The following is a 21,698-nucleotide window of genomic DNA, read 5'->3' as shown; positions in this document are numbered from 1 at the left end:
AAAGAAGCCACTTGTGACGGAACCTAAACTGGTAGATCTCGAGGTAGGGGATCCTAGGTTATGAGTCTAGGAGCGATGGTAATGGGGACACAAGACTTTACCCAGGTTTGGGCTCTTCGAGGAGATAATACCCTATGTCCTGCTTATGTTTATTGCAAGGGAAAACAGTGGCTGCACCCAACTTTGATGCACCCACATAGTAAACAGTAAATATGAAATAAATAGGAAAAACAATAAACTATTTTGAAACTTCGTGGATGTGATTATGAGAAAATGTTTTAGGAGCTTGCAAAGTTTGGTCACCAAAAAACATCAAATGATCTCCATACAAAATGAAATACAAAATATGCTCTGCATCCAAGTTTACTGTTCACATATTTCAGCATAAACTTTGTTTTTTTGTACAGAGCTCCTCGGATGCCATTTGGCCACCAAATTTTGCATGTACCTAAGACATTTGGTCATAATCACATCCACAAAATTTCATATTTTTTTTGAAATGTTTTGCTAAGTTTATTATCGTGGGTGCACCCAGGGTGCAAAGTCCGTGGGTGCACAAAAACCACACTCTTATTGTGATGAAGTAAGTACAGTACATGTATCTACCTAGAGATTTCTTATGTTGTCTACGCACCAGGCCGCTCGGTTTATTTAGGTACTGTGGGTCATAGGTTTACAAGATCATAATCGGCTACATACGGAGAGATAGAATCCTCCACGAATCCAGAGTCTTGGAGTATACGTGAAATCTTCTGGACCCTTCTAATTATACACCATGGGCCGCCTGATGTGGCCCGGGTCGAAACCGACAAGGGATCCTCAACTCGGGATTCGACATGAGGAGAGACCCCTTAGCCGGGACATCCTCAGTAGCCCCTAAACCGGTCTTTAAGTCTGGACGCACCTCGGTTCATCCGAGGTGCATATTATCTTCGGTCGTCGGTCTTGAAACTAGTTCAACGAAAGCATACTTCTGCAATCAAGTCTCAGCGTCGCGTTGCGGGGAAATATCAGGTGATACCGAGATTTATGTGATACTGTGATACGACCTTCTTGCCCGTTGGATATAAGATCCGACGGCATTTGAGGAGCTATTGTACCTATGCACAATTTTGAGACTCTCGGATGGCTTTTTTGCAAAATGTTCAAGAGTTCCCGGGAGTTGGATATGAGATCGAACGACTCCCAGGAGCCCGTATCATGGTATCACGTAAGCATGATATCTTCCCGTCGCATTGCATCCGAGGTGACTAACACCACCTCGGTTTTTGATAAGTGTTGAAAGAGCTTTAGCCGAGCTGCACGTCGGAAATATTTCTTGCAGTCCCGAGGAGGATATGGGCGTCTGCATGTCTCTCTGCCACTCCCGGGAGGAGTGCGCTTGACCGCGGACACTCGTTCTAGTGGGAATCCATTGCGTTTGCGCAAATGGCGCTTGGATCCGCCGGGTTGGTGGCCCGAGGCATGTGACCGGCACCCCCTAGCATCGCAACCACAAGAATTGCGCATCCACGTCCATCATTGATCTCACCTCCAACGGAGACGCCGAGGCCACACGCTCCGACGAGGAAGAGTAGGACATGGGAGAAGGCGGCGCCTAGTGTCGCATGTGGGTCAGTCCGTGTCACATGTCCTACTCTACCTCGCCGGCGATTGGGACCTTCACCTTGAGGGAACAACAAGGATGGCCGACGGCGAAGATTTCACTAGGTTTTACATTGCATATAATTGTCTGAATTTGATGATTTACAATAAGGTATTCGACTATGGAACAGAACATTTGAGTGCTAACCGGTCAATGTCCACGGAAGCGCCCGCGTGCTTCCGCCGATGTTTTGGGGCCGGATTTTGTGAGGTCCGGTTCCAGTCTCGTTTATTTACCTAACTCAGCCAGAGCCCGTACTAACATGTCCTTGTATGGCGAGATTCTACCACACCGTCTCTAAAATCACCTTTGTTTACCGAATCCAAAGTCCACTTCGCTCCACTTCCACCCTGCGAGTTGCCTGGAAGGAAGCACATGAGAGAGATCGACGTGCCGTACGTTTGGCGGTCAAAGGAGCACCTCAGTAGCACACATGCAGCAGCTAGCCCATGCTACTTAGTAGTACGCACAAACAAGATCCCCAAGACGACGGCGCCAATGTTGGCAAGGTCTTCCATAACGCGTAGGGGGTTGGCTTTTCCACGGGAGGAGAGCGGAGGCTTTTTATATACTACCAGCAGGAACGACGACGCAGAGAGGAGGAGCACCAGCTGGAAGAAGACATCAGTCTCTACAGGTAGAGATCAGATCCACTGCCGTTGCTGTAATTCCATGGGGAACTGCTTCGGCTCCGAGGAAACCGAATTAGAGGGGGTGAACACACCGGGCCACCATGGACAACTCCAACTCCAAGGTAGTAGTTACTTCCACTTCTTCATCCGAACATGCATTTATTGCTTAATTAATTACTCCCTCCGTCTCATAATATAAGATCATTTCTCAAACTATGTTAGTTTGAAAAAAGTTTGATAAACGATCTTATATTCTGAGACGGGGGGAGTAATTCAGAACTGTGATTTCTTTATTAGATCATGTTAGTTTGTTTTGTCTGTGCCAATTGATTACTTCAGTGTAGTCTTTTTTATCCTCTTTGCTCTAAGTGATTCTAAAAGACTCGGAGCAGAAATTTGAAGTTATAGTATGCATGTTAGCTCCTATAGAAATTAAAAATTTAGAAATATGTAATATAAGTTGTTTGTGGATGCCAAGGGAAAATCACAATAATTTTTCAATTATTAGGTGTATGCCATCATTAGAAATCATTATTCCATGAGGCTAGACTCCGATTCAAATTTTCTTTTCTTTGAAACTGCATTCAAAGAGTGCAGTTTTTGGTAGCTCAAGCTACACGGTGCCCTTTATCGTGGCCGTTCGGACTTTGCGTTCAAAGTAGATCACCGAAAAAGTCCTATGTTACAGACCAAACAAACATTGTAGAGAAAAACTTAAGGAACTAAATCCTTCCAAATTCCAATGAAATTTCCATAAACCGAAGAGGCTTACCTGTTTGTTTATTTTCTTGAGAAAGGGTAGTATATTAAATTCATATGGAACGTCTAGCCTATTTGTTGTTGCAGCAGCTTGCCACCTTTTGCTAATTCAGCTCTCTCTTCTCTGTCTCACTGATCTCTTGTTTGTGTAGCAACCGCAAGCCGCAGTCTTCCACCCATGTCTGCACCCAATGCCAGACAATCCCAGGGCTCGTCCATGAGCGTCATCACCAGCAGAAGTACTAATGGCGCTGGCAACATATCAGCGGCTTTCCTGGAGCCGGAGGAGGGCGTGATCCTGGAGGTGCCCAACCTGCGCATTTTCACGTTCGCCGAGCTCAAGGCCGCGACCAGGAACTTCAAGCCCGACACCGTCCTGGGTGAGGGCGGGTTCGGGAGGGTTTACAAGGGCTGGGTCGACAAGAAGACGATGAACCCCACGAGCAGCGGTGTTGGCAGCGCCATGGTTATTGCCGTCAAGAAGCTCAAACCGGGGAGCAGCCAGGGCCTGGAAGAATGGCAGGTGCTTACACATGCACACGCTAACATCAGCATTGAACTGTTGAAGTGGATTCCCCATCTAGAGATTTAGAGAATAGGCAATGATAAGTACACAATTAATGTTTTTTGCAGTGTGAGGTGAACTTCCTTGGGAGGATGTCGCATCCGAACCTGGTGAGGCTGCTGGGGTACTGCTTGGAGGAGAGGGAGCTCTTGCTTGTCTACGAGTTCATGGCCAAGGGGAGCTTGGAGAATCATCTCTTCAGAAGTGAGTCCCCTGCTGCAACTACTTTAGTAGTCTTGCACGTCTGTTTCTTTGTAACTTCGCTTGTTTGATTTTATGTGTATTGGAGTTGTGACTCTTTTTGACAGCCGCTTTGGATTGGCTATTCTTAGTAAGTGTGGTGGGATGGTCTATACGCACCACACAAAAACAAACTTTGATGTGGTGCCAAGGTCACATCTTTGAGGGAAAAGTGAAAGAGATGGTAAACTGAGGGGGTATGTATGTTTCTTGGTAGGAGAAGGCAGCTCCGTCCATCCAATCTCCTGGGCCCTACGGTTACGGATCGCCATCGGCGCCGCACGCGGCCTCGCCTTCTTGCACTCGTCCGACAAGCATGTCATCTACCGAGACTTCAAGTCTTCCAACATCCTCCTCGACACGGTACACGTGCATATATGAATTATATATAAAATGTACAGTCGCCTATATAGTCAACAAAAATGTTATTCCTACGCACACCTTCTACCTAAGATTTTGAGTGAAATGCGCCACTAGTCCATAAACTCAAACCGATTGCATATTTTAGGCCAAGAACTCGAGAAATGATCGGATTTAGTCCGCAAACTCGTTGCTTTGATCAAATAAAGCCAAAACCGGCCCGACAGGGAAAAACCCGACCACGTGGATGCCATGTCATCATTCCTTTGACTGCTCGTGAACTCACTATCCTTTACAGGGGTCTATTTGCGAATTGGCCGGTTTTTCCTCATAAACCATGCTAACGTCGTTTGGAGTGAAAAAAGAATTAGAAAATTGTGTTGGCTAGGATTTGAACCTAGTCCGTTTGGAATATGCAATCCTATATAAAATGTACAGTCGCCTATATAGTCAACAAAAATGTTATTCCTACGCACACCTTCTACCTAAGATTTTGAGTGAAATACGCCACTAGTCCATAAACTCAAACTGATTGCATATTTTAGGCCAACAACTCGAGAAGTGATCGGATTTAGTCCGCAAACTCGTTGCTTTGATCAAATAAAGCCAAAACCGGCCCGACAGGGAAAAAACCGACCACGTGGATGCCATGTCATCATTCCTTTGACTGCTCGTGAACTCACTATCCTTTACAGGGGTCTATTTGCGAATTGGCAGGTTTTTCCACTGTCTCAATGACCACTGCAACAACAACAGGTTTGCACATTGTTATGCATCACAGTATATATATTTTCACGTAGAATCAGGAGAGAGAAAAAAACAGGCGTTCTCGTCCGATCGTTTTTCAATCAGGCGATCTCTTTCCTTATGTTTCGCTTGACTGTTGCCTTACAAATGCTATTGAAATTGAAGTCACATTTTATATATTGTTTGAACTGTGAGTTATATATTGAATGTGACATTTTATATTGTCGATCTATTGGAACATAAATCAGTTCATAGTGTATATACATGTACAGCAAAAGGATGCTTATTGGAACATAAATCGCTTCATGGTGTTATTGGTCTGGAAGCCAATTTCTAAACTAGACGGACTGTGTTCAAAAATCCTCAGAACATGCGTTTTAATATTTATTTTTTCTCCTAATTATACGTAAATATATATAGATATGTATATATACACACTGAGCAGCATATTATAGTGTTGAAACGCGGTGTTCCAGTGGTCACTGAGGCATTGTCTAAGGTGAACGGCCAAGGTTCAAGTCCTGGGAAACTATTAATAGTTTTTTCATTCCAAATGACGTTAGCATGGTTTATGAGAAAAAACACATCCACTTTTGCAAATAGACCCCTATAAAAAATAATGAATTCACAGCAGTCAAAGGATCGATGACATAGCATCCGTGTAGCCGGTTTTTTCTCGGTCGGGTCGGTTTTGCCCTTATTTGATCAAATCAACGAGTGTGCGGACTAAATACGATCACTTCTTGAGTTGTTGGCCTAAAGTGTGCAATCCATTTAAGTTTGTGAATTAGTGGCGCATTTCACTCTAAGATTTTTGTCTAACGAGTACGTAAGAATAGCATTGCTCTCTCTCTCTCTATATATATATAGTCAACTGACCACGCACGTACGTGTTGTACGTTGGGTGCGTACGTCATGCAGCACTACAATGCCAAAATATCCGACTTCGGCCTCGTCAGGAACGGCCCGGCCGACGGCGACAGCCATGTCACCACCCGCATCATGGGCACTTACGGCTACGCTGCACCGGAGTACGTTTCCACAGGTGCCGTACCACTCTCACTCGCCCATCTTAGTTAGCCTCGTCACCACTCAAAACAAAAAATAGCGCGCTATAGCATCACTAATAGCGTATGCTACAGTGTGTAGAGAACTGTCTCACTAAGTAAATTAGGGTACAATATCTCATTAATAGCATATGCTATGTATAACACACCGATAGCGTAATTTAGAAGACATGCTTTGTATAGCGTGCTATTTTTTGTTGTTGCTCAAAACCCAGCGTGTGTGTGTGCAGGTCACCTGTACGTGAAGAGCGACGTCTACGGGTTCGGCGTGGTGCTGCTGGAGATGCTCACCGGTCTGCGCGCGCTCGACACGGCCCGGCCGGCGCCGCAGCTCAACCTCGTGAACTGGGCCAAGCCGTACCTGGCGGACCGCCGGAGGCTGCCGCAGCTGGTAGATCCGCACCTGGAAGGGCAGTACACGTCGAGGGCCGCCCTGCTAGCTGCGCAACTCACGATGAGTTGCCTCGCCGGCGACCCCAAGAACCGGCCCTCCATGGCCGAGGTCGTCGCGGCGCTCGAGATGATCGAGCGCATGAAGCCGCCACCACACAGGCTCATCTCGCCTCGGGCCACCGCGCGGACTGTGCACGGGCGCACGCATGCGCGTTTACCTACACGTACAGCTATATTGCACTGATCTTTCAGTTTCAACGTAAAATTCGATTTGTTTTTGTTGGCGTATAGATTATTGTAGGTTATGATTTGTTAAGATTGATTGTATTCTTTTCTTATATGATTCTTATCTTGTCTCTAGGAGAGGCGTCTTGCCCTTGTACTCTATATATACTAGCCTTTAAGGCTTAATAATACATCCATCGCATTACATTAATCCCTCTCTAGTCCTTCTATAGTTTTTTTTGTTGTCGAGGGAAACGTAAATTACGATTTTGGAGAGCCCCCACAAGGAGTAGGTTTGCAATGACACAAGTAGCTAAGGCGATACTACGGAACCACTTGTGTGTTAGTTAAGGTGGCGGAATCCAAAGTGTAATATAACTAGCCGGCTGACCGAGGTATTTGTGCTTTTTCATCATTTGTATTTTATTATTATTTGTAAAGGCTATTTTTAGCAGTTGAATATATTTTTCATTGTTGAAATCAACATAGTATGTTTTTTTACTTCCTCACATGGCAGTTTTATTATTAAGAGCATGACATTTTAATAATTAATAACACGATATTTTTATTATTAAGAGGATTACAGTTTTATTGTTAATAGCATGCCATTTTTATTATTAATAACATGGCATTTTTATTATTAAGAGCATGACACTTTTATTATTGAGAGCATGGAGTTTAAATATTAATAGGATGACAGTTCTATTATTGAGAGGGTTATGTTTTTATTATTACTAGCAAAAGAGTCCCTGTGTGTTGCAATGAGAGAAAAAATACCACTTCCTAACCCAATAACCATGACCCAAGACAAAGTGCTTGAATGTTGTCAATCCTAAGGCGTCTCTCTCTGCATAAGATGAGAAATCTGGTTTTTTCATGTGAGGTTTTCCTGAGGTATGCATGTGTGGTTATAGATGTTTGTTTCGTCTTCAATCCTGGTTTTGCTATGGTGTTCATTTCCAATCCGGATCGGCACTAGTACGAAAGAAAGACAGATCATGCGCTGATTGAGGTTGCATCCTAAATTGCATTTTTTTAATGTTCAACATGCAAAATAACATTATATTTAGATTCTAAATATTTTTCTAATCAAACTACATATATAACATGTTAAATTTGAAGTTAGGGTTTAAAATATATGAATACTTCTATAAAACATTTCATATGTACCGCGGATTGATTAACCAAAATATCAGGGTGTTTCCTATAAAAAACAAAAATCTAACTTAAAACTGATTCGTGGGTTGATTACCAAAAACCATCAGGGGGTTCTCTTTGAAACCAAAAATCCGATTTAAAACTGGACAACAGGTTGATTATCAGAAACATCAGGAGGTTTTATACAAAAAAGCATGATGGACCAAGAATACCTATTTCCTTTATTAGCAGGTATAGATATAGATTTGTATGACAATTTTATGATCAAGAGGATGACGGTTTTATTATTAAGTGGACGAAAATTTCATTTTTTATTGACATGACAACTTTTTTCATTGACACGACATTTTTTATAAGTAAATTTTTGTGCAGCGGACCAAATAAAGCAAAATTTTACACATGGACATTTTTGTTTATGTCTAGGTAAAAATAAGAAAATCCAAAAAACATGGCATTTTTGCACCGTGAAACATCTCCATGGCAAATTTCATAAATTTATATTTTTATAGATCTCGCGGCACATTTTCTAAACATACCATTGTAAATTTATAAATTAGAAAAAATGGAAGTTTTATAAAGTAGTGGTATTTTTCATATTTTCATAATAATGTAATTTTTATAAATTTATGATTTCCTTTGTTTTTATAAGAAGATATGTTGCCTCCCCCCCTCCCTCGCGTGCGATCAAGAGGGGGCGAAACGTTTGTTCGGAGCTGCTTCCCTAGCTGCCGCGAAGCCTTTGCACTTGCAGCATATCTTGGGCTCCAAAGTATAATTGTTGTATCAGACGCACAACACGTTGTGAAAGATATAGAAGGAAGGAGCAGAGGACGTCATGGAATCATTGTTGAAGAGATTCACGCCAGGGTAGCTAATTTCAATTGCAAGTTTTGTTTCAAAGGTTGGGCAGCCAATAAGGACACCCATAGTTTAGCTAGATTTTCCCTTTCATTGGGCCAGGGTCACCACTTGTGGCTTATGCAACCCCACGGGCCGACTCTAACACTCATATGATTTTTTGTGGTATGCTTATTGTTTGGATCGTGCCATATTTAATCTTTATATGGCGTTATTTATATGGCCACTGATTTGATGAACATGGGTGCGCGCACATCTTTTATGAATAGTAAATTAAAAAAAATGCTAAAAAAATAAAAAAATATGAATTTATTTTTGTAATATACATAGTCAACCGGTATACTCGCATATGAAGTTTCACGAAGAAATCACATCCGTGGTAATCTGGGCAAAAATGACAAAATCGAAGCTATATTAAAAAAACACCGTTTAATGGATAGTATGGTCGCATTTGTATTTTCTTCGCTCAAAATACCATGGGGGCCAATACTCAATACATCACAAAACTTCACGCATGAGTAGAATGATCGCCCAAGTTTCATACCGCGAAATTTCAGAATTTTTTTAATTTTTCCTAGTATTTTTTTATGAATTTACTATTCACATGGGGCGCTTGCGCACCATGTTCACCTTTGTATTTTCGTTATTTATATATATATGCTACCGAACTCACAAGGATTTTGATTCCAGTTGTGACGCCCACCCAATTTCCCTTTTCCGACTTTTTCTCTGAGACAAATCGCCCCTTTTCCGACTGACTCAAGAAGTCGGGGCGACGGCCGATATCTGGCTCGCGGAGAGAACCCCGGCTCAAACCCGATCCGCGCGGTCCACAGCCATCACAAGCCTCCACCGTCCGATCCGCCGTAGTCGCGACCGAGACGAAAGGCAGACGAAACCCTAACCCTAGGCGGCGACTCCGCGCGGACGAGCAGAGGCAGTCGACGCGGCCTCCCCCGGCCAAGGGGGCGACGGACGGCGGCCTCTTCCTCCCCAGTAAGCCCTCCCCCTCCCCTCCCCCGCGCCCCTCGCTTCTCCGTGGCCCGCGCCGCTGGTCTGACGAGCTGCTGCCGCTGTCGACCGAAACCAATCTCGTTTTAGTTAGGGAAAAAAATAGTGTTTGTAGCATAGGCTGTGATTGTTGGTCGTGCTTGTTGTGCTCGCCCGGCCATTCTGTGACCGGAGTGTTAACTGAATGAGGATGGCATTGCTGATTACATACTAGTGAACATCTGAATGGGGATGGCATTGCTGTTTGAATATGAATGTGTCCTTTAAGGTCGTACATTTTCTTACTTACATGATGAGCAATGTAGTTCCTGGATATGAAAATCACATTGGTTTTACTTTTACTTCTATCTAGCCATGCCAATCTTGTTGCTTACATACAATTTTCTATGCACATAATTCTTCTCCCTTATCAGTGGCTAGTTTTATGTGATATATTTTAGCTAGGAGGAAAAATTTCAGTTCTTTCAACTGGTTAAGCCTGGGTTATAGTTTGTGTGCTTGCTGTTAGCCACGGTTTACTGGTTTTGAAACCCACTTTAGTATAAGGCTGAAGTGCTTGTTGTTAGTCATGCATGTAGGGCTCGGTGGTTGGTGTGTTTGATTTTTTACTTGGCAAAATGGACCTTTTGCCCGTACCAATTATCTAATGCTGCTTTGTATTGTATTAGTATATTAATTGTTGTTACCATTTGCCCTGACCATTTATTGTATATGGGGTGGTTGTACCTGCTGATAAGTCTGAAACTAACTTAAATATTTTGATTTTAAGTGATCTAGAAGGATGATGACACAAACCCTGCAAGGGATCCAGCAGCAGTATGCACCAAGTGGCTTTACTGTCCAGAAACCTCGCACACAAACTGCAGCGCAGGTTCTTCAGCTGGATAATATGGATTCAGATACTTCTCCAGTCCGTCTCGTGATCAAACATAGAATGTAAGTGCTGAAAGCCTGAAACCACCAATATCCACAGCAATGCGTATTCTAATACCAATGGTTACATTGTAGGTCCTTTTTTTCTAGTTGTGTTGACAATTGTGTCATTGTTCATATTCTTGTAGTATGCATTGTTGTGTACTTCTTGAGAATGATTCCGATGCCTTGGTCTTTTTCTACATATAGGATGCAATTTTCAGTCGCTGGAGAAACTTCATAAAATTTGGGAAAAATGAATTGTCAGTTGTGTCTTATGTGTACTATTGGACTTCAGCCATAGACGCCCATGCAAAATATACTGACATACTATGTATGACAATTGACAATATCGTCTCTGTACTTTGTTGTTTGATTGAAACCCATGCATAGTAGATAATTCTGGGTTTAGAGAGGTGAAAAAAATATATTAAGTGGTTCTGTCTTTCTAAATAATTTATCATTGACATTTCCTGTTTTCACACTACATCTTGATCTCTTTGTCTATCCAGTGCAAACTACCTGCAAAGAAGGGGGGATTTCTACAACTTCGACACACGTTATCTTCTGGCAGTTTCAAAAAGTATTGATGAGCAGCTTTATAAGGATGCTGAATCAAAGGTTTGTGTTGTGTCGTGTTGCAAATCCAGTTCTTTCCTCTGTTTCACTATAATTGTCCCTGACCTCACTCGGTGCTTTGTTTGGGGTTATTCTGCTTTCTTGTTACATCATCTTTAGATGCTATCTTTAATCATGCTCTGCTGAACTTGGAACTGTTTGTCGATGTTTAAGCTATTCTTGTAATTTGTTATGTTTTCTGTTCATGGTACTGTTACTGTTAGATGATGTGATGTACTCATGGAATTCGGTCATTATAATTCTGAATGACTTGCTAACACCTACTTTTTTCTCTCAGATCCAATACATGGATTTTGAAACTTTAGAAGTTAGGGTAAATGCTCTTCTCAGTTGTGGATCATTTGGCAACAGCATATATGCTTGGGCTTCTTCAGCAGCTTTACCGACATCATACCCAGGACAGCTTGGGATAGAAGTACCAGATTCAAGTATACAGCATGTGTTTTATCCTCAGGGTGAGTTAAGATGATCAGTTTCGAACTTTCAATCTTGACCTCACAATACAACTTCAGAATTTTAACTTTGGGTTTATTTTGGCAGGATTTGCACCAACTAATCATCATGAAGTTGCTGCCGACTTTGCTCATTCTTCAGCTGATAACATTAAACGGAGTCCTGAAAGCTTAGCAAACACCACTGCTGCACCATGTATGTCATCACTACCAAAATATAGTTCCTGTCTTGCTGGAGATTTCAGTGGTGGAGCGCCTACTGGCCATACAGAAGACCATTTCCCAGGTCAGTTTTTACTTACCTTGACTTGAGTTATGTATGAAACTTAGCTTAAGCTATTTTGCATCTTAAACATTATGATCAAATTGTATCAGGTGATGCTCGTCAAGTTGGTAGTCCACAACCATCGACATCTGGTAGTTCCAGTTCTGTGTCTGGGATGTGTGACCGAACCACAAATTTTACAAATAACAACAGATATTCCACTGGCCAAGTATCATCGTCTCTACAGTACAGAGAATGCAAGGAAATGTTATATACTTGGAGTCACCCAATAGAGCAATCAGATCAGTCAAATATTACAGCTGGAGGCCATGACTTGTACTCTGGTAATTGTGTCACTGTAAGAGAGGCAGTGGGGAGAGCTGAACAGACATCAAATAGCACTGTATCAAAGCCAAATTCACCTGCTTCAGATGAATCTTCTGGCAAGCATCATCCGGCAAAACGATTAAAGGTTAATTACCCCATTCCTGTCCATGCCGATGAAACAGAGTTTCCAAAGGAACAACAGCCTGCTGCCAATGGGCCTCATGCATCTTCTGAAACAGTAAAGTCTGAAACCACAGTATTATCTATGAAGTCGCCATCTGGCTGTTCCTTGCAGGACAGCAATGCTAGCAATACCATGGAGAATTTTAGGCTGCAAGAGACTGCTGTGCAAGCTGAAGAAGGGTTGTGTGATGAAAATGGTGACATCGAGATGAAGGACTCTAAGCTTAGCTCAGTGGATCAAACATCACTAGTAGCCAGCCTAACTACAAGGAAGAAAAGAGGGGGCTCAATACTTTATCCTTTAACTGCTGAGGAGCTTAGAGATCACATGAGAAGTCTGGGCCAGCATATTTTTCCGGTGAGTTCAGAGCCTGTTGGATCTCATCGGTTTTCTATTACTGTAATATCAGTATATCATTTGATCCTTAGTTGTGCTAGAATATTCTACAGATTATGCCACTTAGTAATATGCAAAATTACGTAGTTATGTAATTTCACTTGAGTCAGGCTCAAGAATAGTTTTTGTTTTATCATGTTAACTGGATTGCCTGTATAGTACATAATATTTAGTTATTTTGAGCTATAGGTCATATTCGTTGTCTCAATTGTTTTTCCTTCTTTCAGAACAAGGCGATTACAGAAGAGGACCAGTCAGGCTTGCCTGACCAAAATACATGCAACTTATGTGGGATGGAGCGGCTTCTTTTTGAACCTCCTCCACGATTCTGTGCTCTTTGTTTCAAAGTAATAAATTCGACGGGATCCTATTATGTTCCTGTGGAAAATGGAAGTGATAAGACTTCAATATGTGCCAAATGTCACCACCATGTTAGTAATGCAAAAGCTAAATATGAAAGGAGATCCAATTATGCAGAAACAGATGCCGAGTCTGAATGGGTAATGTGCTTTTCTTATATCTCTCTACTTATTCTTAATCATATACAAATTCCTCATCTTTTGTTCAACTTGTGCCATTTCAGTGGGTTGCGTGTGATAAGTGCAAAGCGTGGCAGCATCAAATATGTGCCCTTTTTAACCCTAAGGTTATGGAGGAGGGGGTGGAGTATACATGTGCGAAATGTTTATTGAAGGAGAAGGATAGCGGAGATATAAATTTGCTGGAGTCATCTGCTGTTCTAGGAGCACTAGAGTTACCAAGAACTAAACTGAGCGATCATATCGAGCAGAGACTTTCAGTGCGGCTTGAGCATGAGCGGCTGCAGAGGGCAAGGGCTTCAGGAAAAAGTGTTGAAGAGGTATTTGTGCTATATTTGTGATTATCCTGTGGGCTTCTACTACATTCAAAATAACTCCCATATTATCAGCAATTCTTGACCATACAACTAACCATAGACCTATCACATTCCTGTTTTAATACCTTATTATTATTTTCCAGGAGCTACTTGCTCTTCTTGATCCATGTCGTTCGAACTTACACATTAGCTCTTTCATTGTAAATTTGCAATCTTCCTCTGTCGACTTAGTAATTCATTATCTGTATATATAATTTGGTAATATTTGTTGCATTTCAGGATCTTCTTTTCTAAACTATGTCAAGTTGTGTGGTTGAATTTATTGGATTCGAATAGAGATAATTTGATTCATGTCATATTATAATGAAATGAGTTCTGATTGCTAATGTTTCGTCAGTCTGTCTGTGTTGATCTTAATATTATTTGCCTGTCTCTAGGAATTGTTTTGCAGTCTGATGTTAACTATGGAGTAAACTTATTGCAACTTTCTTTTTGCACTCCAATATTTTAGGTACCTGAAGTTGAAGGTCTTACTGTTAGAGTGGTTTCTTCTGCTGCAAGAGTACTTCAAGTCCTACCACGTTTTCGGGATTTTTTTAAACAAGGAAACTACCCTGGTGAATTTCCGTACAAATCGAAGGTGATTGGGTGATACCTTATTTGACAAATTCTTTCGTAATTATCCAACTTAACAATAATATCAGCTATTTAGTACATAATGAAGGCTAACTTTTGGTGCCTTTTGTTCTGTACAGGCCATTCTCTTGTTTCAAAAGAATGAAGGCGTGGATGTTTGTCTGTTTGCCATGTATGTACAAGAGTATGGTTCTGCTAGCCCCTCACCAAATCAAAGGCACGTTTATCTTGCATATATCGATTCGGTCAAGTACTTCAGGCCTGAAATCAAATCTGCAAGTGGCGAAGCTCTCCGTACCTTTGTGTACCATGAAATTTTGGTACGAGAAATGCGAACACTCATCTAATATTAACTTTCTTGATTTCATGTTGAGCTCAAATATCTTCCGATATGTTTTTCCTTTAGATTGGCTATTTGGATTACTGCAAGAAACAAGGGTTTGTAAGCTGCTCCATATGGGCTTGCCCATCTACAAAGCGTGATGATTATGTTTTGTATTGTCATCCCACGGCACAAAAAATGCCGAGGTCTGACAAACTTCGGAGCTGGTCAGTATTTATAACATGATAATTACAATTTAATCCTTATTATTTGTTTATGGTACTTCATTGGGCTTTCTCATGAATCTTCTTAGGTACCAGAACTTGATCAAGAAGGCTGTTAGGGAGGGTGTAGTTGTGGAGCGTAATACGCTGTACGATTTTTTTCTTCAGCCTACCGGTGAATGCAAGGCCGTTATTTCTGCAGCATGCTTGCCATATTGTGAGAATGATTTCTGGCCTGGGGAAGCAGAGAAACTCCTCGAGAAGAAAGACGACGACACCTCGCAGAAGAACGACATACAAGCAGGAAGGGCCCTACGGGTTGCCAAACGTGATGACAGGAAAGGGAACCCTGAGGATATCTTGTTAGTGCACAAAGTTAGTTTACTTTGATCTTGTTTAATCCCCCTTTCAGTATAACGTCAGCACTGACACCATATTTTTCATTGTTGGTAGCTTGGAGAAAAGATGAGAACAATGAAAGAAGACTTTATTATGCTTTGTCTGCAGCAGTTTTGCAAGCATTGCCACCAACCTATTTTATCTGGTAAAAGTTGGATGTGTACTTGCTGCAAAAACTTCCATCTTTGTGACCAGTAAGTATTTCATCCGATCACTATTATTTTATCTTATACTTAGGTAATCTGCTGTCCTAGGTTATAAATAACCACATAAAGCTTAGTAAAGCAGCAGCAGTGAGAATGCCTTTTCTTATGAAAAATCCAACTGCACACACGTATTTCCTCGATAAATTACCCATTCCATTGAGATAGCACCCATTACTGATGATGCTTTTGCCTGTTCTTCCTTGTAGATGCCATGCAGAGGAGCTAAGTGCCCCACAAAAGAACAGGCATCCAGCTGCAACAAAACAAAAGCATGCCTTTCAAAGAGTACTATTATAAACTCTGCTATAGTTTTTTTAAGTTCATTTCATCAGTCAAATAAAGCAAGCAAAATATTCACGTTGCTATTATTAGGTAAATTTATATGATGAAATTTGTACTTACCAGAGTAACTAATTGTTCTACAGATAGAGGAAGAACCTCTCCCAGAGACTGATGATGGAGATCCAACAATGGAAAGCAAGTATTTTGACAGCAGAACAGATTTCTTGAAGCATTGTCAAGACAATCAATACCAGTTTGATACACTCCGACGGGCAAAACACTCAACAATGATGATTCTTTATAATCTACATGATTCAGCTTGCTCTGCTTGTCACCGGGCAATGGATCAACGCTTTGCGTGGCGGTGCCTGGTTTGCGCGGGCTGCAAATTTTGTGATTCATGCTATAAACAAGACGGCGAAAATTTGCACATACATAAACTCAAACAGGCGGACAATCAGCAACTACTGCCAAACTACACTCTGCAGGTATCCGTTTTAAGTCTCAGTTTTGTGTTGGACTGTTTTGTGCTGGACTTATTCTGCAGTAAATAGTTACAGAATTATGAAAAAGTTTATTTCAACAAACAGTCAAATATTCAAATTCTTGTTAAACAAACAGGATTATCACAATCCACCGCAATGCCAAAGGGATGTTAAATTTGTAACTGGATAGTCTAGTTCTCTTTTGTTTTGTTCTCTTACCTAATTTATGGACGATTTCCATGATTAGTTTTTTGTATTGTTTGGAATATGATCCTTTTTTTTGGTATGGTTCTGTGAATGTGAAGATTTTCCTTATTTTGGATTCTTGTGTGATGATTGTGTAGTTCTAAAATAAATTTCTTTAACTGTCTTTTGTTAGAATGATATTTTTCCCCGCTGTTCCATACTAATGAACTTCATGTTTTCAAAGCAGGACTACCTTGAGAGCTTGGTGCATGCATCAAAATGCTTCCACGATCCGCATAATTGCAGTTTCAAACTGTGTGTTACAATGAAGAAGTTGTTCTACCATGGTGTGCGATGTGCTATCCGGAACCAGGGAGGTTGCAGGAATTGTGTCTTCATGTGGAGACTTCTGCTCACTCACTCAAAACAGTGTGATCACGGGGACTGCTCAGTTCCCAGATGCAGGTAAATTCACGCTTCATCCACATTATACGGCTGCTGTCTCCAAATGCATAGTTGCATCACTCAGTATATTATCTCTTTTCGTGGGGTTTCTGATGATTTTCTGTAATTCCATTTTCAGAGATCTGAAGGTATTCATGGGCAAGGCCAAAATGGTTACTGCTGGACCCTGTTGTGCCATGGAATGCTAGCGGATCAGAAATTAACCCCCTAGGTTTTCTCGAGCAGAAGATTTGTTGATGAAAATGCAATAAATTTGTTGTTGGCTAACCGGATTGCAAGTTGCGAAATAAATAAAACGGCGACCTGGTGGCGACGGCAGCAGCAGCAGAGTTATTTGTTTCGCCGGTTTTCCTGAAACTTGTGGGAAGAAGGCGGAGGCTTACATAGACAGACATCCTGACAAATGTAGTGGTGTAGGTGCAATACCTGTATATGTTTCCTGCAGGCCATAGATGATGGATCGACAGGATATAGGATTATTTTGTTTCTTATTTATTTTACCCCCCTCTCCCCCTTGACCCCATTGAGTTGAACAAGGCCGCAGTTTTGCTCAGCCCTGTTAATCCAGGTCCAGTTAATGTGTATATTAACTATCCTGTCATCATCTTTGATGTTTCTGAAGCTGTGGTTGATGCTGTAGAATTCTGAAGATGACGACGTCTTGTGACAAAGTTAATTATTTTGTTACTAAGAAGGCCCAGTCTTAGTAACATCTGCATATAATTTGTTTTCTGTAAGAAAATGGGCAAGATAACAAATAATTGAATGGAAGGCTAAAATGCAGGACATTGAAAATCTATACCAACTAGATTCATTCAGAACGTTTTGGTGTAACCCGTGAGGCATCGGGGACACATGATGTTGCTGGGCAAGCAAAAAATACTACTGTGTGAAACTGGCGACTTAATGCGAACACAAAAAACACAGTGCTGCAGCATGTAGGATAGGCAAACAGTTTAACGAGTTATAGACAAACAAGATGAAGCATCAAACGTTTCAAGGCCTTAATTTACAAGCTGTGCAGCAGCACACAAATGGTTACATGTACTCGGCCCTCGCCTTAAGGGGGCCAAGCTCAGTCCCAGGAACGGAGTTGTATCTGGTTTCATGACACAAACAAAAGTTGACTCAGCACAGTAGTGTTATTTCTTCTTCTGTGGCCCTGTCATGATGCTGGCCGCCCTGTCGTTGCAGAAGAAGAAACCATGGTTATTTACGGTTTACGATAGCAGCAAACTAAATTTTAGAAAACCAAAGAAAAGCTTTTGTAAACTGGAAATTCAGTGTTATTCAGTGTTTTCATCTAACTAAATCATAAGAAATTTCCATAACACAGTTTCATATTTGACCATTTGTCTCGAGCGTTGTGCTTATCCCTGGGTAATCACTGAAAAAGGAGTCCGGTTCTTGACAATAACGAGTGAATTGCAAAAAGCCACCACATTTGGGGCATCTTCTGCAGAAAACCACGAGGTCGCTCATTTGCAAAAAACTTTTTGCAGTTTGCACTGATCGAGCGATTTGCTTCGTTTGACTGCGTTTCCGATAGCTGGGGCCCGGTTTCCCCCTACGTGGCATAACGGATAGAAACGACGTCGTCTGGTCGAGACGACTTGGTTGGCTCGCGTCGGACGGGCCGACCGCGCCGCCCCCACTCCACTTCTCACTCTTTGCTCTCCCTCGGGCTTCCATGGGGAAGGCGAAACCTGGCGGCGGCGACGGCCTCGACGGCGGCGGCGGCGCTTCCGCTCGCGATGCTGGTGGTGATGGAGATCCACTCGAGCTCTGCGGGAGCTTGAATCCTTCTCAGGCGGTGCCTCCTCCCCAATCCCCGGATCCGCAGTACGCGGTGGCAAGGGCATTTGCCAAGGCGGTGAAGGAAAATCCGACGGGCAGCTAGCACTTTGCATCCTCCTTCAGCGGTGTGGTGCAAGCCATCCATCCTCTCCCCCTCGTCACTGTTTCCCTGTTTCCCCGATCTGGTTTCTAGGGTTAGGGTTCTAGGGTTATGGTGTAACTGTTACAGAGTTGGGGATTATGTTGTAGGTATTTGGTTAGGATTATTGGGTTACAATAATGGTTGTGAACTGCAAATAAGCTTGCCCTTAATTACTCAGTCATGCTAACTGAATTTGAACTGCAAAGTTGTTTTTAACTTAACTGTAACACTAGGTTAACATAATGGCTCAGTAGTTTTAAAGGCAATTGCACACTAGTTTTGAACATAATGGCTCAGTAGTCAGTTGTAAATGAGATTTAGCTGAATTTATAGTCAAAAAAAGATTTAGCTGAATTTATAGTCAAAAAAAGATTTAGCTGAATTTTAACTGAATTGTTCAACACTAGGTTTGACTGAATTTTATCTTTATTGTTCAACACTAGTTTTATCTGAATGTTAACAACTATGTTAAATGAACTAGGTTGGATGATGAAGAATGGGAAGTGAGGTTCCATTTCTAGGATAGAGATAATTTGGAAAGAACCACTTGCTTATCAGACATAACCTACTGGAATCTTATTGCACTAATAGAGTTGGAAGGCTTTAGTTCAAGATATTATATGTATTATGTCAGAGATCCAGGAGTTGGGGTGTCAGGAATGGAAGAATTAACCGATGATGACAAAGTGGAAGAAATGTTGGATGACATATGTACTAAAGGAAATAATGTGGTTAACATTATAGTTATGAGAAATGATGCACCCACACCAGTTGACCTGAACATTGGTCATGTTTATATGAAGAGTAGGTCCCTTTGTCTGAATTAGGTGTACCACTTGTCTATGAGGTAGATACTTCAGGAGTTCTTTTCCCCAGTCCAGTGAAGCCCCAACCACATCCTGTCCAGGTCATGAACACCCAGGAGAGTTCATGTTTGTTGAAGCTTAAGGGTCCAAGTGAACCAGAGTTTGCATTGGACTATGGTAATGAGAGGCATGAGTATTTCATGGAGACAGACCAAGAGCAAGAGAAGATTGAGCAGATGATGGAGCAGAAGAGGAATGAAGAATTGAAAAGTTTAGGACCAATAAGAAACAAAAAGAGAAGTACAAGGCAGCAAAAAGAAAACTTCTAGAGCTGCTTGCTGAAGAGTTCACTGACAGTGATAGTGACAATGAGGTTTTAGAAGATGAAGACATAATAGCTAGGCTGGAGGCAATGAAGAGGCATAGAGATGATCCTCTCAATCACTTTGAAGGAGACACTGATGTAGAAGAGCTTTATGAAGCAGATGAGGAGGAGTGGGAGGATGAAGCAGGAGAGGAGGAGGTAGGACAGGATGAGCAAGTTGAGGAGTGTAGGAGAGGAGGAAGCACTATAGGAGGAAGTAGTGCAAGAGGAAGCAGTAGCACAGGAGGAAGCCAGAGGAAGGGGCCAACAACCAGATCACCTGGAAGTCTTGACCAAATCATAGAGCAAGATTGGATACCTTCATCTGACGAGGAGAGCAACCCAGGTGACTTAAGTCAGGATGATAATGATGGTGCTCAGCTTCCAACATTTAGGCAACCAAATGGTAGGAAGAGCAGGGCCAGAAAGCAGAAGCCTAGGGTTTGGTATGATGAAAAGAGGGAGAACCCACAAGAACAATTCGTGAAGAAACTTTGTTTCTTAAATGTCCAGCAATTCAGGAGTGCACTTCTTACATTTCACATCTCACAAAACAGGAACTACTCTTTCATAGAAACTGCTCAGATAGAGTTATTGCAGTTTGTAGTACAGAAGACTGTCCTTTTTTCATTGCTGCTTCTCAAATTGCACATGAGAAAATTTTTTGTATAAAGAAGATGAACTTGTACCACAATTGTGCTGTTGTAGGAGAGATCACCAAAGTGACTGAAGATGGTTGACACATGAGTGTGAGGAACAGTTGAGGGCAAACATAAACACACTAGTCCATACCATAATAGCCAATTTGAAGAATAAACATGGAATAGAAGTGTCCATTCACATGGCCTACAGAGCAAGAAAGCAGCTAAGAGTGTTTTCTAAGGAGATCAGAGGGCACAATACACAAGGATAAGGGATTACCTCCAAGCTGTGTTGGATACCAATCCAGGAAGTAGATGCATTGTTACAACAAAGCAACTGAAGGCCCATCCTAGCATAAATCCTAGATTCCATGGCTTGTTCATGTGCCTGAATGCTTGCTGGAAGAAGCTAAACATCATTCCAGACTCTGTTAGTCAATCAAGGCTGGACCTGATCTATACCAGGTTACAAGTGGAGAAATCACATATGTAGTAAATCTGAAAGATTATACATGTGGGTGTAGAAAATGGGATATGACTGGGGTTCCTTGCAATCATGGTGTTTCAGCAATTAACAAGGCTAAACTACATCCAGAAGATTTTGTTAATGCTTTCTTCAAGAAACCAATGTATCAACAAGCCTACAGTCCAATTATCTATCCTGTGCCTAGGCCTGATCTACGGCCAAAGACTAGGACCCCTGACATAGAGCCACCTGTTTTCAAAGACAAGCCAGGAAAGAAGCAGAAAAAGACGAGAAAGAATCAGTTTGAGAAGCCAGTCCTAAGGATACTTCTAGGATGGCATCAATCACTTCTAGTAATTGCAATTTGAGTGGGCATAGGTACACTAGCTGCCACAAAAATCTTAAGCCAGCCCTTGCAATGAGAAGGAACCAACACCAGGTTAATTGTCCAAACTTCAAAAAATTCAGTTTATGATTATATTTCCTATACTATGTTCTAATCTTTGTATGTTTACGCTTCAGGAAAACAGAAGAGTTGATGCAGCTTAATCAACCCCAAGGGCAGCTCCTTTAGCTCCAGCAGTAT

General features: G+C 41.8%; 2 protein-coding genes across 4 annotated transcripts; both read left to right on the top strand.

Moving 5' to 3' along the window:
- Window positions 1–2,317: 2,317 nt before the first annotated feature.
- Window positions 2,318–6,652, top strand: LOC123191356 (probable serine/threonine-protein kinase PIX13). The gene is made up of 6 exons (XM_044604128.1): window positions 2,318–2,399; window positions 3,189–3,559; window positions 3,670–3,805; window positions 4,062–4,204; window positions 5,870–5,993; window positions 6,246–6,652. Exons 1-6 carry the CDS (start codon window positions 2,318–2,320, stop codon window positions 6,650–6,652), a joined length of 1,263 nt encoding a protein of 420 aa, XP_044460063.1.
- Window positions 6,653–9,428: 2,776 nt separating this feature from the next.
- On the top strand, window positions 9,429–17,517 carry LOC123187080 (probable histone acetyltransferase HAC-like 3). 3 transcript variants are annotated; one of them, XM_044598846.1, is made up of 17 exons: window positions 9,429–9,645; window positions 10,430–10,596; window positions 11,085–11,193; window positions 11,489–11,666; window positions 11,752–11,949; window positions 12,039–12,796; window positions 13,063–13,335; window positions 13,419–13,694; window positions 14,203–14,331; window positions 14,447–14,647; window positions 14,734–14,876; window positions 14,963–15,248; window positions 15,327–15,466; window positions 15,685–15,763; window positions 15,904–16,248; window positions 16,679–16,896; window positions 17,015–17,517. In XM_044598846.1, the coding sequence occupies exons 2-17, from the start codon at window positions 10,442–10,444 to the stop codon at window positions 17,082–17,084; spliced, it is 3,558 nt and encodes a 1,185-aa protein (XP_044454781.1). In that variant the 5' UTR covers window positions 9,429–9,645; window positions 10,430–10,441; the 3' UTR covers window positions 17,085–17,517. The 3 variants fall into 3 exon arrangements, with proteins under 3 accessions (XP_044454781.1, XP_044454779.1, XP_044454780.1); XM_044598844.1 differs by having other exon boundaries at window positions 16,676–16,896; XM_044598845.1 differs by having other exon boundaries at window positions 9,448–9,645; window positions 10,438–10,596; window positions 16,676–16,896.
- Window positions 17,518–21,698: the final 4,181 nt, after the last annotated feature.

Source organism: Triticum aestivum, chromosome 2A (genome assembly GCF_018294505.1).
Source record: "Triticum aestivum cultivar Chinese Spring chromosome 2A, IWGSC CS RefSeq v2.1, whole genome shotgun sequence".
In the NCBI taxonomy this organism is placed as follows: domain Eukaryota; kingdom Viridiplantae; phylum Streptophyta; class Magnoliopsida; order Poales; family Poaceae; genus Triticum; species Triticum aestivum.
This window is presented reverse-complemented; position numbering and strand designations above follow the sequence as displayed.